Source organism: Fundulus heteroclitus, chromosome 8, assembly GCF_011125445.2.
Source record: "Fundulus heteroclitus isolate FHET01 chromosome 8, MU-UCD_Fhet_4.1, whole genome shotgun sequence".
Lineage (NCBI taxonomy): Eukaryota > Metazoa > Chordata > Actinopteri > Cyprinodontiformes > Fundulidae > Fundulus > Fundulus heteroclitus.
Window position 1 is genome coordinate 25,073,986 of NC_046368.1, and position 17,910 is coordinate 25,091,895.

At 45.8% G+C, this 17,910-nt stretch overlaps 1 protein-coding gene across 6 annotated transcripts in view; it reads right to left on the reverse strand.

Annotated features, from left to right (window-relative positions):
* The window catches only part of fcho2 (FCH and mu domain containing endocytic adaptor 2), an 82,224-nt gene that overhangs the window by 21,108 nt on the left and 43,206 nt on the right, over positions 1-17,910 (reverse strand). For all 6 annotated transcript variants that reach the window (XM_036140411.1, XM_036140413.1, XM_036140410.1 and 3 more), the window contains exons 9-15: positions 15,782-15,826; positions 15,565-15,634; positions 15,437-15,461; positions 15,134-15,190; positions 13,024-13,081; positions 12,748-12,923; positions 9,161-9,185 (exon numbers count right to left, since the gene is read on the reverse strand). In XM_036140411.1, the coding sequence (XP_035996304.1) occupies positions 9,161-9,185; positions 12,748-12,923; positions 13,024-13,081; positions 15,134-15,190; positions 15,437-15,461; positions 15,565-15,634; positions 15,782-15,826 (456 nt within the window). The remainder of the gene's footprint in view (positions 1-9,160; positions 9,186-12,747; positions 12,924-13,023; positions 13,082-15,133; positions 15,191-15,436; positions 15,462-15,564; positions 15,635-15,781; positions 15,827-17,910) is intronic.

The following is a 17,910-nucleotide window of genomic DNA, read 5'->3' on the forward strand; positions in this document are numbered from 1 at the left end:
AATTAAATATTTCTATGGACAGAGGACGAAGGCCAACTGTTGCTTCGGTTGACAGTAATAAAACGAAAGTTACGTATGTAACTACGGTTCTATGAATCCCGGATGACCGCCAGAGGCGGTGCTGAAAGCACTGAATGTTCCCTTCGGGCATGCGCAGTTCGAGTAATTATACCAACAGAGTCACACCTGTGACGCCGGAAGACCACTCGGAGGCTATATAGCCTGCTGTCATCCTTGGCTCTGTTCCTACAGAATCTTCTCGCAGAAGCAAGGATTCTGAGTGACAGAGAAGCTCTGGCGGTCATCCGGGATTCATAGAACCGTAGTTACATACGTAACTTTTGTTCTATTTCATCCCTCCTGACCGCCAGAGGCGGTGCTGAAAGCACTGAATGACTAATGCCAACTATGTCACAAGGAATCCTGAGCACATACCTCACTGAGAGGGCCCAGCAGAACCTTGTAAAAGGACCTGACCCAGTGGATGAGGGACAGTCACATTGACGTTGTAGAACCTCGTGAAGGTGGTCGGGGAAGCCCATGATGCAGCAGCACATATTGCTTCCAGAGGGACCCCTCTCAAAGCCGCCCAGGAAGCAGAGACGCTCCTGGTGGAATGTGCCCTCACCCTGACTGGCAGGGAGCGGCGACCTACAGCGTAGGCGTGGCAGATGGCACTCACTATCCAATGAGACAGACGCTGCTTGGAAAGAGGGTAGCCTAACCTCAGACCCCCATAACACAAAAAAAGCTGGTCTGAGCGTCTTAGACTTGCGGTGGCAGAAATATATGCTTCCAATGCCCTTACTGGGCACAATAACTCAGACCCCTCGGTTGCACCTGACTGGGGCTGAAACCGAGCCAACTGCAATGGCTCGTTACGGTGAAAAGGAGACAACACCTTAGGCACAAATGCAGTATTAGGCCACAGGGTAACACCGGAGTCATCTGAAGCCCACCTGATACATGTAGGGCTGACAGAGAGAGCATGTAACTCACTGACTCTCTTAGCCAACACGATAGCCAACAGAAAGGCGGTCTTGCAAGAAAGCCACTTGAGGTCCGCTTGTGCCAAAGGCTCGAATGGAGGATGGCACAGGGCCGCAAGAACCAATGGTAGGTCCCAATCGGGCACTCGTGGAGCCGGCAGCGGGCGTAACCTACGAGCACCGCGCAGAAAAAGAGAGACCAGATCATGGCGCCCTACTGTACGGTCGTTGACAGGTAGGTGACGACATGAAATTGCCGCAACATACACCTTAAGGGTCGAAGGAGAGCGGCCCTTATCAAGGAGAGACTGGAGGAACTCCAGAATTGTGGGCACCGAGCAGGTAACCGGATTCTCATTGTGGGCAGAGCACCACTGAGAAAAAAGACGCCATCTGTTGTCATACTGCAGCCTAGTGGAGGGCGCCCTAGCACTCAAAATGGTGTGTCTGACAGGTTCTGAACACCCAGTCAGCCTCCCAGGGGCCAGGCCCACAGCTGGAGACGTTGAGGGTTGGGGTGCCATATCTGTCCCCCCAACTGAGACAGCAGGTCCCTCCTTGTTGGAAGACGCCATGGAGTACTGAGACACAGACTGCGAAGCAGCGGGAACCACGGGCGTGCTGGCCAGAACGGAGCTACCAGCAACACCCTGTGGCCTCCCTCGAGAACCCTCCGTAGAGTAGGCCAAACCAGCGAGAGGGGTGGAAAGGCATACAGGAGAACCTGTGGCCATGGATGAGCCAGCGCATCCTGGCCCAGTGCGCCCCCGACCCCTGTCAGGGAATACCATAGGGGGCACTGGGTTGACTCCTCTGATCTACCTCTGCCTGGCCAAAGAGGTTCCAGATCTTGCGCACTACGTCGCGGTGAAGAGACCACTCTCCCGGAGCAGGTGCCTGGCGGGATAGAGAGTCTGCAACCTGGTTCTGCCGCCCTGGTAGATATGCTGCACGCAGGGTGGACAGACGGGGAAACGCCCATTCCAGGAGATCCCTGGACACCTCCAGGAGACGTGCTGACCTGGTGCCTCCCTGGTGGTTGATATGGTAAACAACAGAGGTGTTGTCCGTTCGAACCAACACATGCCGTCCTTCTAGGTGGGGCAGAAGGCACCTGAGGGCCATGTGCACAGCCCGCAGCTCCAGCACGTTTATGTGCTCGGTGCGCTCCCTTGGTCCCCAGAGACCCCGAACCGCTCTGTGTTGCCACACGGCGCCCCAGCCCTTGGGGCTGGCATCCGTGGTGACCACTTCCCTTCGAGACACCACTAACCCCATTGGAACGCCACAGGACAAGAGGGTCCTGTCCTGCCAATGAGCTAGGGCACGGAGGCACAGCCTCGTCACCATGAGCCTGTGACGTCTGTGCAGCCTGGCATCTAGGTGAAAGCTGTTGAGCCACCGCTGCAAAGGGCGCAGAAGGAGCAAACCCAAGGGCACGACACGAGTGACCGATGTCAGTTTGCCCAGCATTCGCAGGAAGATGCTGTAAGGAAACTGCCTGCCCAGCCTGAATCGACCGACAAACTGGAGTATGTCGTCCACCCTGCGAACAGACGGACGGGCCTTCATGGTAGTGGAGTCCAGATGCATCCCAAGAAAGGTGGTTGTCTGAGATGGAACCAGACAACTCTTTGCAAGGTTGACTTTGAGGCCCAACCGTGACACCTGTAGAAGAAGCCGGGACGTATCCCGAGAGGCAGCTACCTGAGTGGGAGCACAGAGAAGCCAGTCGTCCAGGTATGGCAGAATCCTTACTCCGGAGGCCTGCAGAGGAGAGAGGGCCGCTTTCACGCAACGAGTAAACACCCTCGGGGAAAGGGAGAGCCCGAATGGGAGCACCCGGAATTGCCAATGGCGACCCTGATAAGCAAACCTGAGAAAGCGGCGATGTTCTGCCGCAATAGGTACATGGAAGTAGGCATCTGTCAGATCTACTGACGTAAACCAATCCCCTGCCACGACAGTCTGAAGGACCTCTGCTGTGGTGAGCATGTGGAATGGAAGGACTTTCAGGTACTGATTGAGTCCCCTTAAATCTAGAACTGGGCGAAAACCGCCAGTCTTCTTTGCCACGAGGAAGTACGTGGAATAGTAGCCTCTGGGTTGCCGCAGAGGATCCACAGCCTCGATTGCTCCCTTGGCTAGGAGGGCGGAAAGCTCCTGGTCTAGTGCCAAGGATTTCACCGGGTCGGTGATAATGGTCATTTTGACCCGGCGTGAGAGAGGGGGCCGCCGTCGGAACTGGAGTCTGTAGCCATGGGTTAGGGTGGCAACCACCCATGGATCCACAGAGTGAGCAGCCCAGAAACGTAGCTGCTGATGGGAAAAATGTCCGACGGCTGGCCCGGTGGCGTCATCTTCTATCCCCTCGGCCTCTGGGAGCCCTGGGGGGAGGACGTCCAGGATCTGAGGCCCGGGTCGGTCTAGCTGGGCGGCCGACTGGCCTACGAAAGTCCCTGCTGGGTCTCTGCCGCAGATCACGGGGATAGGAACCACCAGATCCATCACCAGTCTGAGGCCGTGGCCGAACGCTGGGTGTAGTAGCAGGGCGCCCTGAACGCTGAGGAAAGGGGGGTACGCTCCTGCGAAGGCCAGAAAGCTGCTGGCTGGTCTGACGCGCCTGAATAGTCCGCTCCAGTGCCTCCAGGGCAGCTGACCCAAACAACTCCCCTGGCACGACCGGGACACCCCTGAGGGTCCTACGGCAAGCCTCCGTGAGAGGAGACTGTGCAAGCCAGACTTGTCTACGAGCTTGGACAAGGAATGACATGACTCGACCGAGCTCTCTGGTCATCAGCGCAAAGGCCTGCAACGCTGCATCACTAAAGCCAACCGCTGCAGCTGCACCACCAGCGTCCTGAACGGATGTAGAGAGGGCGAACATGAGGTGCGCCAGGGAGTTGCCGAGACGTCCCGCACGCGCTCCTGCATTGTATGCCTTACACAAGAGGTCATCTGTAACCCGGCATTGAGTCCGTGGGCACCTGACCTCAGGACGTAGGGCCTCATCTGGTGACACAATCAGTGAAGCAACAGCTGGTTCAACTGCTGGCATACGGTCCAGGCCGGCTTTCACTGACTCGTGCATGGCAGCCAACACCCGACCGTCTGAGGAGAGCCGTGATAACGCTCTCGGGTCCCGCCAGCAAGCGTGCAACTCCTTAAGGTACTCCTCTGATGGAGGTACAGAAAATGGAGTAGGGGCCCGTCCGCGCCTGAAAAAGGCACTCCCTTGCGGGAGTTCTAGCTGCAGCTGCTTCAGGGCCATGGACATGACATCCCGCATGGAACTGTCACTGGCCTCCCCAACTGCACTCCGGGATGAAAACGACCCATTGTCAGAGGCTTGAGAGGACCCTGCCTCCTCCTCATCTCTGAAATGAGAAGCAGAGGCAGCCAGAGATATGACGTCCTCCTCCGCAACTAGTTCAGGCATGGGTGGGGAGGAGAGCCCAGCCACTGGAAGAGAGGTATCAGACCGATGTGTCTGCAGCAAGGACTTCATCTCTGCCAACTCCGCTGACAACTGTTCCACCCTTGTGGCCAGGCCCTGGTCAAGTTTGGCCCGTCTCCTCCGAGGAGGGGGTGCTGAGACCGCAGACCCACCACGGCGCTTAGAACGCCTGGGGGGATCCACCTGTCCAGAGGGCGGAAGGTCAGAACCCTCCTGGGGGCACAACTGTGCCAACCGGGCCACCCTCACTGCATGTGGCATAAAACTGCAATTCATGCAGGGGTTCTCGGACAACGCCTCCACAAGGTGCTCATGTCCAAGGCAGGTAGGGCACAGGTCGTGGCCATCCTCTGCCTGGAGGGCAGCCCCACAATCCCTGCAGCTATGGAAGCCATCCATGTCTAAGGTCGGCAAGGCTCAACCCAATTAAATGAAAATGCGCTAAAATCGGGAGAGGGGGCGCGAACGCAGCCGTCACCAGTTATGGCAGAGCCAAGAAATAGGCTGCAAACACAAGGAGGCTGATATTGGGAGAGGGGGCGAACACGCTACCGTCACCAGGTATAAAACCAATAAATCAAAGGCGCTAACAACGTTAGCCGTACTTCGCACTTGAGTAAATCAACTTATTAGTCACACTGGGAGAGGGGGCGAACACGCTGCCGTCACCAGGTATAAACTGGTAAACCAAAAGGAGCTAACAACGTTAGTCGTTTTTTTTTTTTTTTTTTGACCTCGGTAAATCAACTTATTAGTCACACTGGGAGAGGGGGCGGACACGCTGCCGTCACCAGATATAAACTGGTAAACCGAAATGGGCTAACAACATTAGCCGTACTTCACACTTGAATAAATCAATTTATTAGTCACACTGGGAGAGGGGGCGAACACGCTACCGTCACCAGGTATAAAACCAATAAATCAAAGGCGCTAACAACGTTAGCCGTCTTTTACACTTCAGTAAATTAACTTAGTCGCACTGGGAGAGGGGGCGAACACGCTGCCGTCACCAGGTATAAACTGGTAAACCGAAATGGGCTTACAACATTAGCCGTACACAACTTCGGTAAATGATTTTGGTCGCACTGGGAGAGGGAGCGAACACGCTACCGTCACCGGTATAAACTGATAAACCAAATAACTAACAACGTTAGTCGTCTTTAGACCTCGGTAAATTAACTTATTAGTCACACTGGGAGAGGGGGCGAACACGCTGCCGTCACCAGGTATAAACTGGTAAACCGAAATGGGCTAACAACATTAGCCGTACACAATCAACAGCCCCAGCTGTAGGTAACAGGGTAACGAAAAGCCGTGAGCTGGGAGAGGGGGCGCGAACGCTACCGTCACCAACAAACAGCTTACTTACCTTCCAAAGAACTTCCACAATCAACCCGTTGCAGCCCTGGGAGGGCGGAGGAAAAACCGCAACTCCGCGCGTTGGGGCGTCACACAACGGGGAAGTTAGCGAACCACTTGCGAGAAGAAAAAAGGAACAGAGCCAAGGATGACAGCAGGCTATATAGCCTCCGAGTGGTCATCCGGCGTCACAGGTGTGACTCTGTTGGTATAATTACTCGAACTGCGCATGCCCGAAGGGAACATTCAGTGCTTTCAGCACCGCCTCTGGCGGTCAGGAGGGATGAAATAGAACCACTGCTGTGTTTCTGAACTGGCCGGCACCCGTTATGCTGCGCGTGGCAATTCATTTCTACTTATTGTAGTCGTGCAGCTCATGTGCCAGGCTGATTACGTTTTTCCTGGGTACGCGACAACGGAGACTGGGGTGCTTTTGGAATCGTTCCACTCTCAAACCTGCTTTCCGATCGTTCTGTTGTCAGGAAAAAAAACAACAACACGCTTTTAACCGATAAAACAGTTGTGGTGTGCACAGGGCCATGGATGAGGAAGAGGATACCACCACCTTCCACTGAGAGTTAGAGAAACACTGTACAAGTCAAAGGTTTGAACTGTACTTGACGCAAAAGGGACAGCCAAGTGTTTCCAAACCTTTAGCTTGTACTATTTGAAATATTATTTGAAATAAATCGTTTTTGCATTTTAAATTAAAACCCCATAACACCCAAGTAATGCAAAGGTGTTAATGCCCTGAGTACGGCAGGGTTTTTAATAGTGGAAGCAGTTCAAAACGGGGGATTTGGCAACTACACAACAAATTAAGAGCCCTCCTTGTTATTCTGAATCCCTGTTTAAAGTACCAGAACACATCTTAAAGATTCATTTAAGCAACCTGAAGAAGTACGGCTGTAATCAGCGGTTTGCACACGCTCAACGAGGACATGAATGTCATGCAAAAATTTAATCATGCATTTGAATAGTTCTCTTTCCAGGGTGGAACAATTATGCCACACACAATAATACATTGCTTAGCGCTGGACAAGCTGTGTGACTGCACACAGTGAAACCAGTTTTTGTTTCAATCTGATGACGCTGACTTCAAACCCAACAGATGGATCACTGCCGTCGCTTCCAGTGTCTTTTTGTTTGTTTGTTTACTTTCTTTTTACCTACCTAAATTAAATCACACTTATGTACAAAAAAAGTTCAGCTTTTGTAAACTACTGAAAAAAGCGTGGGTCACTGAATCTGCACAGGCATACAGAATAAAGTACAAAGTACACACAAATCGTACTCAATTGCAGTAAGGCAACTAAATGTAACTAGTTACTTTTCATCCCTGGATTGCGGAAATGCCAAAATCTATTATGAACAATATGTGGACTATGACTGAAAGGCGAGCCATTGTAAAGAAAACCAACCAGTTTTATTGAACCTTACCAAATCTCCAGCTAGAATTATGCAGGGAGCTTTCTGATGCCTCAAAAGGCCTGTGGTTCATCTTAAAAATGCTCAGGGGCATTTATGCCACTTTTAAAAAGGGGTGCACGTAAACAACTGAGCCTATATGCATAATTCTGAGCCCATGTAGATTAGAGGAAACATAAAGTTTACATAAATTAGCTTTTAAAAATCATCAAAGCTGTTTGTCATATAATCATTCCCCCACTGGAAAAAAAGAAGAAACTTAAAGCATCAATGAAAGACCTAAATTATAGCACATTCATGTCCATGATGAGCGGATGTAGACTTCTGACTGGAACTGTACCTAAACACCGGAGGTGTGAATATATAGGAGAACCCAAATTTAAAGTCATTCAGGTGAGTACATTTGTCAAAATAGGACTCAAGAGGTTTGCAGTGAGAGATAAATATATATATCAGTGATGTTAGCGGGAGGAGGGGGAGGGGGGGGTTGGCTGGCTGGCTGGCTGCAGAAGCAGTGTGAAAGGCTCCGTTGAAGAGGCAGAGATGAGGGTTGTGGCAGATATTTGAGGTGGAGGAGGGAGGCAGGGACGCTTGCCAGTAACTGTAGTTAAAACATACTCACCCTTAGCCTTAGATCTTAAGGTAGATACTCCTGTAAACCCTAAGCGTGTGCAGAGTACACATCTTTGAATGCAATTAACTTGTGCAAATTCATTAAGCCTACAAGCCATTTTAACTACAGAATAAATATCACTATTTTTATTTCTAATATTATTCTTTTTTGTTTGTTTTACACCTGTGCCAAAATGTATTATTGAAGACAAAGAAACATTTAAATATGACCCGAGAGCGTGCAGGAGCTAAAAACACAGAAAAACATCTATTTAAATTTATATTATGTTATTTTAATGCTACACACCTGGTTCAAATGCACAAAACACATAAACTAGAGGTCATTAAATACATATGCATATTTTTTCTATTAATCCAAACCAAAGTCAATAATCCACCATGTCCTAATATTTTGTTTTTAGTCTGGTTGGAATTCAGATCTGGCTTTGAACTTGTCACACAGAGCTTTGCGGTGCAGATGTCAGGGATTTTACGGGTCAAACAAAACAATCCCGCTGCCTTGTCCTGTGGTACCCATTACAAGACACGGCACATGTTTTCTTTTGTTTTCTCTTCTTTCTTTCTTTTTTTTTGTGGAAAATATTCTTTCCGTATTCCAAATATTTGGCTGCTTCTGACGTTGCTAATCTTTTTTAATTGTGTGCACACACAGCTTGCACGTCACTGACCAGCAACTCAGAGTAAACCTGTGGCTCCAAAAGCCTGTCATCTAAACAAGGCCCGTCACAGAGAACTCCTGTACACTGGTCAAGAAAAATAAGAACCGTTGGAGTTTTACTATTAAATAAAGTTAAAAAAAATGGTCAAGAATAAGTTTAGGTAATCTGCTTCACTTCATGTAAAGCGCACTGCCATCAAACCACTGAGCATGCTCACACAGCAATGCTGATCCTGCACTGCCATGCGACGCAGATGTGTCTCATACTGTTGCTTTAAACACACCACTAACAATAATTTCTTCTTTTTTTCTTACTCACCAAAACATTATATACTGTGTCATTTTGCAAAAGCCAAAAGATAAGTTCTGACTAGCCAGAACATCCGGCTGATTTAACAGCTGATCTTCTCTGTACCAGCAGGGGAAAAACATCCCTCATGCATGACATTTATAGAAAAAGAAAAGAGCGGTTATTGACTTTTTCTTGGGAAATGTTGGCGTTGGCTTGGTTTCTGCAGTTTTTTTTTTTTTTTTAAGAAAACTTCTTTAAGGACAACTTGGATCAACAAAAATGTGGTCAGAGTCAATCCAGCAACACAAAGACTGAAGAAGGTTAGAGTGGAAAGAGCTACTTACTGGACTGGTTCCTCCGCATCTGTCCCTGGGAAAAAAGAAGGAGAAAAAAATCAACATCTAAACACAGAGTGGCTTCCAAAAAGTATTCATTCCCCTTGAATTTGAAAACTTTGCTGTGCATAGAAAAGCAGCCCCCGTGTGTCAATATGCGTCTCACTGCAGTTTCAGCGGTTTGGTGAGTCTCTAGCAGCTCTGCATGGCTATGAAGATGTTTTTCTTAAGCAAACAACTCAACCCCCCTCAGAATGGATGGATACGGTCTTTGCTCACAAATTTTCACGTCATGCCACAGATTGTCAATTAAATTTAGGTCTGGACTTTAACCGGGACATTCTAACAGGCTTCACCAATCCGTTGTGGCTGTATGTTCGGGGTCGTACTCCTCCACAGTCCCACGTCTTTACAGCCTCTAACGGATCGCCCTGCATTTATGTTGGGATTAATGTTTATACTTTTTTAACCGATTTATCTTGTTATGATGTAGTAATGTAAGCTTCTGATATAATCATATTACTCACATGACAGCTTAATCATGTCTGTATGAAGAAACAGAAGACACTCTGTTTCTTCCCATCCTGAAACAAGAAGGCTCAGCTACAAGATTATGTGCTGATTGGACGTGATTGCTCAGCTGTGTATCTTTGTTGGCAACTGAGGCTGTAACTATCTGTTCCCCCACCCTTCAGTACAGCCTCAGTACTGTAACTAGGGAAACGCCCCAAACTTAATAAAACCTAGGAGAACGCTGAGACCGGGAGAGTGGGTTGGAGATTGTAACTGTACGGTCTCTTCCTACTCTCCTCGCGAGCCAAACCAAACTAATTGTCTTCGTGCCTTTCTTTCCCTGTGTTGTATGATGTTTTAGGTATTTAAACCTGACAATTTACCTCCGTCCACCTTTTCTGTTCCTGCTGAAGAAACGCATTCCCACAGCATGACGCTGCCCCCAAAAAGCTTAATTTTCTGTCATCTCACCAGAGCACCTTCTTCAAAGTGCTTGCTTTGTATTTCAGAAAAAAAAAAAGGGACAAGAATGTACCTTCCATTCCACAAATGTGTGCTATATTTTCCGTTGGTGTAGCCCAAAAAGTATACAGACGTTTATGGCTGCCACATGACGGCATGCAGAAACGTTAAAGGGCTGTGAAGACTTTTGCAAAGCACCGTGCAAGCGGGAGCTTTACAACCTGTTTTTGAAAAGAGACGAAACCTCTGAGCGAGAAGTGATCACTTCCCACACAGGACACTATTTGCTTTTTCAGAACGCTGGAATGTGATATTTTAAGGGTCAGCGGTTCTTCTCTCAGGAACCACTTGTTGAAGCTAAAACCCTTCAAACGTCCTTAATGTCAAATATTTTGCCCTTGGAATACTTATCAAGCTTGAAAATGATATATCAAGGTAAAATGCTTATAGAATATGTGTAGGTGCTGAAAAAGCCCCCCCCCCCCCCCCCCAGTGGCAGCGAGAAGTTTCCACGTCAGGGTTAAAGACAGTAAATCACGGGACTACTCTGGACTCCCACATACCAGACATTAAACCTAGGGTGAAGAATCCGGCAGCTCAAAACAGTGTATTTAAGCGGAGACAACGATCAGTCGGGGACAACGGAGAGTGTGGCCCTGACACTTCACCAGCTTCCTTCACAGGGCCCCCCCCATCCCCGGACATAAATCTGCCACGTCCTGCTGCGAAACACAAGATACGCAAGGTACACTCTGGGGCCGGCCCGAAACCAAGAGCAACTTCAGTTTCAATAAAAAGCCCGTTTCTTACAAGAAGAAAGGTTAGAGAAGCTGTCAGGGGGAGGAGGGGAGAAAAAGAAACAAAATGGGTTTAAGGAACACAGCAAAACGTTTAACCACCGTAGAGCTGCGAGGCAGGGGCTTAGTCCCACAGGCGCTAAGCGGCAAATGGGTTCAATTACAGCTCTCTCTGGCCACACACACACGCTTACGCCCGCTCACACGACTTCCATCGCCGGTTCAATAAAGGGAACGGCACGGAGGGAGAAGCAAACGGGAGAAGGAATGAAAAAGACAGAAAAATGGGGGGGGGGGGGGGGTGCGCAAAAAAAGAAACAAAAAAGGAGCATAGCGCTCAATAATTCACTCCAGATGCATCACCTTGGATGAAAGTTTTTACTTTAATTCAAAATGTCTCTGCGGATCTAAAGCAGAAAAGAACAGGCGAATGTAAACAGGAACTGGCAGAAAGAACGGTATTCAGAAGTATTAGTTTACTTTTTTTTAATTACCTAAGATAATGTTGATAAAGAAAAACAAATGTTCCTCAAAAGAAATGAAAATTGGCCAATTTCTCTCTAGTTTGGCTCTGATTGGTGATCCGCAGGTTGAATACTTTTTTCCTTTGTGTTACGTAGCATCAAAAACAACAAACTGCTACACTTTTTAGTCTACACACGCACCAGCCAACAGTGTGGGCTTTAGATGAGCTTTTTTTCTGTTTATTCACAATCAAAGAAAGGTTATGAACCATTTCTGGTCTTTAAATGCATCAAACAACTCTCAAACACTTTCCTCATGTTTAATAAACGTTGGATAAACATTTTGGGACATGTGTTTGAATAATTATGTATAAATAAAAGAACCTGGAGAGCATATCTTTTTTTTTTTTTAGTCCTTAGGACAAACAGAATGCATAAATAAAATCAGAATTGGTTTAAATCAGCATCCCGGGCCTCAAAAAAAAGCTGGAAATCGTATCATCTCTGACGGAAATCAAAGAACCGATCCTCGTTAAGTTTTCAGCCAAACCCCGGCAGATTCCTGTCTGAAGCAAGTGGGTGTACACAAAAACTAAAAGGCGCAAAGCAAACAAAGAGACGTGACGAAAACCCGATACAACTTCGAGCAGTGAGGAGGAGCAGACGAGGATGCCGCGACCTCCGTGCGGTCATCGGCCGGCGAGCGCGGATGGTAAAACCCACACGGACTTCGTGAACACCGAGCGCGCTCGGTTAGCTGCTCCACAACAACAGCTCAGACAAACACATGCGACGCACTGTTTGCACACAAGCAGTAGTGGCTTTAAATTTTAATGACTGCAGCTATTTTCGCAGAGCCGCGGAGAGCGATTCAGAGATTGAGGGAAAGAAGACGACGGGCAGGAGCTGAATGATGGGCTGGCGGAGTGAAGCCGTGGGCAGAACAAAGTGCATAAAAGCAAAGCTGAGTGAAGCTTGGGGTGAAGGCCAACAATATCAGGAGTGAAACTGATCCCCAAGTCTGCAGGAGTAAAGACATAAATATGAGTTTATTCACATTAAGCTGAACTCAGAGTAGAACCTAAACATGGAATAAGTGTGAACAGGTTACTTGGAAGCCAACGTGGCTTATTAACTAAATTACATATATGCCATATCACTTCTAATCTAAACAACACGCATTACAAAAAGTGCACAGCTGAGTCTAAACGCTATCCGGTGCTCTCCTGCAGACTTTAGGTGTTCCCCTAATGCCCTCTAGTGTTACACAGGCAGAGTGGACTTCTGCTGGAGCGGCAGCAGCAACAGGTTGCTTTCAGACGGCGTTCAGGGTTGCTTGAGCACGTTTTTCAAAGCGTACCGAGGTCGAAGGCGACAGGATGATGTTTCCGATGGAGGCTTTGAGCTCGTCGATGCTCGCTCGGTTCTGATGCGTGCCGTTGTTGGGCTGAACGGGCTTGATCTGCACGTGGAACTTCCTGGGCTCGTCCTCGTCCTCGGAATCGCTGGACGAATAGAAGGAATTGTCTTTGGGATGTGGGGAGACGCGTTAAGGACAACTGAGGGAGCAGAGCAGACGCTCAGGGTCTAACCCCGCAGCAGCGTGAGCCGCAGCCAGAGGCAGGAGAAAGGATATCGTTTTCGTTCACTTCCGGTCTGATGCAGAAGCCCTCGGCGTCGACCCGGGGAACATTCTACAAAAAAACAACAACACAAGAACCAAAAATCTTTGATTAAAAAAAAGTTGCTTTAATAATCAAATAAGATTATCCTCAATAATCTCAGAAAATGTATTAGTTTTTTTTCTAAATGTCTCCACAGCTTTTATTTCTACCTCAGAATTCACACAATAAACCCAAAACCTTTTGAGCTTTGTCTAAACGAGGAATTGTTTTTACATTTTGGCCAAACTTTTTTCTCAAATGAAGTCTTGTAACCAAAACTTCAAATACTAAAAAGGACTGGAAGTTTTGGTTACAAGATTATAAGAAGTGATATGTCAATTTGTTACAATCCTAATATATAATTTGATTGACAAATACTGTTCTAAAACCTTACGGCTTGTATTTTGCTCATTTATTCACAGAAACTTTAAACCTTAAACATTTAAATTAAATGTGAAAGCAAAAGCTCTTTTTTTTCTTGCTACTCATGCAGAATTTTATATAAGAAAACTTTTTGATCTATCAGTTATTAGGATTTCTATAGGACCATTTATCTTATTAAAGTAATCCTTGAAACAAAATCTTTAACTCTGGAAAAGTGAATCATTAGCTCATATTATTATTATTATTATTATTATTATTATTATTATTATTATTATTATTATTATTATTATTATTATTATTATTATTATTATTATATAATAGGGATTTAGTTTGGTAAAGAGTATCTGCAGTTGTGCAACAAATGGAAATCGATTTTGTGACAAACTAATACAGAGAAGATGGGATTAGCTGGACTATATCTGTAACATTTTACAATTTTGGACATCAAGAAAAGCTTTTTTGCTTCTTTTAGTAAATTAACGGTTAAACATACCTTTACACGTGTTCTTTCAAAATAAGAGATCATCTTGCTCATGCAACATCTTGCTTATACAACCTATTTATGAGTTACAGAATTTAATTTTTTTTCTTTAATTGATCCTTGTAACTAAAATTTTGCACCAGCTCAAAAAATTGTGTCTCAAGTGTTAAATCATAAAATTTTATTTTTGTTACAGTCTCTGCAATCTAACAAATTAGGTGGAGAACACAAGAGAAAACTAATACAGAATGGTTTAAATTTGCTAATTATGTTTAAAATATTTTTTGTTTCATTTTTTTGCATAGCATAAACAGCTTTTATTTAGTATATTTTATTGGACAAATGGTTTCGACTACAACCGTAAAACTACACTATAAATTTCAAATGAAAAGTCAGTTTTCCCTTATTAAATCTCCTGCTAATCCAACATGTTTCCAGAACAAACTTTTCAATAGCGTCAGAAAATGTTGACAATTTACTTGTAGGTAAACCTTGTCACTAAAAATGTTTCACTAGAGTGAAACTATTAAATCATACACATTTAGCGCTGCATACAGAGTTCAAAGTAACAGATTTAAACCAATATTGGCTAAAAAAAAGTCCTCAACATTCCTGTGAACTTGGAGGAGTGAAATTACTTAGGCCATGTCTGAAATTTTAAATAATTTTAAAACCACAGATCGCAATGTTTTATTAAAACTAAACCTGTTCCTAAACAATGTTAGAAGAAAAAAACTTGTCTGTCTGCATTTAGGATTGTGAGAGACATCTTTTTCATCTTCCAAGTCTTCAAATGTGGAAGAATCGTTAAAACTTTATGATCAAGATTTTTTTTTTCTTTGTACACACAACTGCGCAAAACAATTAAAAACAAAAACCTTAAACGTTTAGAGAATTACGTAATAAAAGAATTATTTATGAATTATTTCAAGACAATTACAGCGGGAGCTCTGGAAACAAATGCAGTGATTCGTCTGTAGAAAACGCAACTGAAACGTAAGTAAGCTAAATATATAAACATCAAATGGAGAGAATTTTAATAACTTTGATACAACTACAAAAAATATCTCAAAACACAATCCAAAGATTTTAGTTTTTTTGTTTTTGTATTTGCTGAGATAAAATTTCCATTTTTAGAAATGCACTTCAAAACGTCATCGGCGTACAAATGTACGCGGTTATTGTGTTTGCATGTGTCGGGTTATCAGCTTGCTTACAGCGTTCTGGATGTCTATGGAGCCAAAGTATCCCGGAGGAGCACCGTTGGCAGTGTTCTGCGTGCACAGAAAGAGAGAGACATGAATGAACGAATGTACTAAACAAACAGCAGAGAACCGAGAGGGGGAAATAAGGAGGGAGTGGAGAGTAACACATAGGAGAGGAAAAAGAACAATGGGCTGGTCCACCTCCTGCAGTTTGACATCAAAATAACAGACCGCGCCGACATGAAACAGATCCAAAGGAAACTCCTGAAGATCCAGCATGCAGCTAATGTCTGTTTTAATAAACTCTATACTCACAGCAGGTTCGACTTCTGTCGACTCACTGAAAGACAAAACAGCCACGTTGACATACAAAGAGGTAAAAAAATAAAAAAATAAAAAATAAAACTGCATGAATTGTGCTGTGAACTGAAGCCCAAACTCACGTAGAGTCTGTGTCCTTGTCTTTCCTGCGGCCGGGAATACCGAACGTTTTCCTCTTTCTGGGTTTGGCACCTTAAGACAAAACATAGCATTTCAAGAAGGATAGGATGAACTTTATCTGCCCTTCCTCACGTCTGAGATTCTTTTGATCAACTTTGCATTTTAAGCAGCTAACGTGGCAACAAAACTGCATGCTGAAACATTCGGGTGAAGCTCTACCTTCTGTTGCGATGGCTGTGTTGCATTCCTCAAATTCGATGGGTCCTATTGAGATACAAAAAAAAAAAAAAAAAAAAAAGGGATTTCGCTTAATTTGGCACAGGAAGGGTCAACGCTCCACTACAGTGACGGCTATGAAAGTGCATCACGCAATAACCACACACACACACACACACACACACACACACACACACACACAGCGCTAACACACAACATGAAGCCTGGCGTGCCATACAGAATGTGTACACAAGCAGAGCTGGGCTGCTCCCACAGGGCAGACAGGGTCAATAGCAAAAGTCAACTGTGCGTCTGGTGGCCCTCGCAGAGATGTGACTGTGTCTCCTGGTGACACAAAGCATGACACAAATCCAGATAGTTTTCCTCCGAGAGATAACAACCCCACCCCCCACCCCCCATCCCCCGACCAACAGTACCACCTGAGGTGGACGCCACTAGAAAAATGAATTTGAAATGTCGGCAGAGGCTTTGGTATACTCGAGGCAAACCAACGCTAAGCTGGAACTGAACTGGCCCCACGTGGGTCACACAAAGCTAGTAACCCTATTATCATGAGACATAAAGGCAAACAAAGCGTTTAAAGGTGCATGGATAGATCAGCTCCTTTGGCTTAAGAAAGGCCCCCTTTCACCTTTATTTGTGCCCTTCACAGTTTGAGGGTTGCTGCTCTACACGGCTTGGGAAAAACTTTCAAACATCGTTTTATTTCATCGCTTTATTTCAGCCGTGACTTTGTCCTTTAAAATATTCTTCAAAGTCCAGGTTTAATAAGTACACAGCTATTAGCTGTTCATGCTGTGGATCTCTGCAGCTCCTCCAGAGTTACCATGGGCCTCTTGGTGTCCTTTCTTCTTATGTCTAAGAAAGTTTGCAGCTGTATCGTTCACTAATTAGGTGACTTCTGAAGGAGGGCTGGTTATGTTGCATTTTATTTAGGTGTATAAGAGTAAAGGGGGCTGAATACAAATACATGCAAAACATTTGACCAAATATGAGAAAGTTCAAGCGGCATGGACAGGAAAGTTGACCAGAGTTGGTAGGAAGATGGCTGGCGTGAAATAATATCCCAGAAGAAAACTTGTCAATGGGTGCAAAAGACTTGAGTCTGGGATGGAAAGTTGATCATACAGACAGACCTAACATGGGAGGGTTTCACTTACAGCTTCCCGACATTTTAAAATGGCCTAGTCAAAGTCTAGACCTACATTTAAATTAAATATTGAGAAACCAAACTTGTAAATGTCTCCAATTAATCTGACAAAGGCTGAGCTATTTTGGAAAATAAAGTGGAAGTGACTTATGGCCAAGGACTCACTGAAGTGGCGACTAACTAGGAGCTGAATACTTGTGAACACCCAACTTTTTAATATTATTAAAAATGAGAAAATTTGAAAATGGCGTTTGCCTTGCACGTCACAATGTGCAAACCCAATGAAATACATTAGTGTGTTGCTGTAGTGTGAGAAAAAGGTTCCAGGAGTACGACTGCTTCCGTTACGCGCTGTGGATAACCAAATGCGCAGACATGTCTTAATCTGCCTTTTAGCAGATAACGACGACCTCACACGGAGTACAACCAGCCATGAGTTTATTTTAGCAAAAAAAACATCAATCGGTGGACAAGAAAACCGGCAAAAACAACTAGGTTTACACTTGATTTGTCGCTCATCAATAATGCAAGGTCGCCCTTGAGGTGCCGCTCCTCCGTCGTCACGCTTCATGTGTCATTTCAGACAGATTTACTGAGGCTCTTCAAAAGGGCCGCGGCACAAAAGGCTCACACAGTGGCAGAAAACTGGAGGCGGGACAGGCGATGTGGATATGTGTCAGTCAGGCGAAACCAGAGGACCGCTCCCGTCCGTCTGTGCATACGGACGGGAGCGGTCGTCATCTGCCATCGAACCAGACAGATCCGAAAACGCAGCACGCTTTAGAACTGAGAGGATAAACAGAAAGAGGGGGGGGGGTGACACAGGGAGAGCTAGAGAGACAGAAAGATGGGGCAGGACCCTCTGGCGGTCTTTCTGATACACTAATATGCCTTGACCTGAAAACAACAAAGCTAATGATATTTTAACTCAAAATGCACACGGCGGCAGAGGGCTGATGCG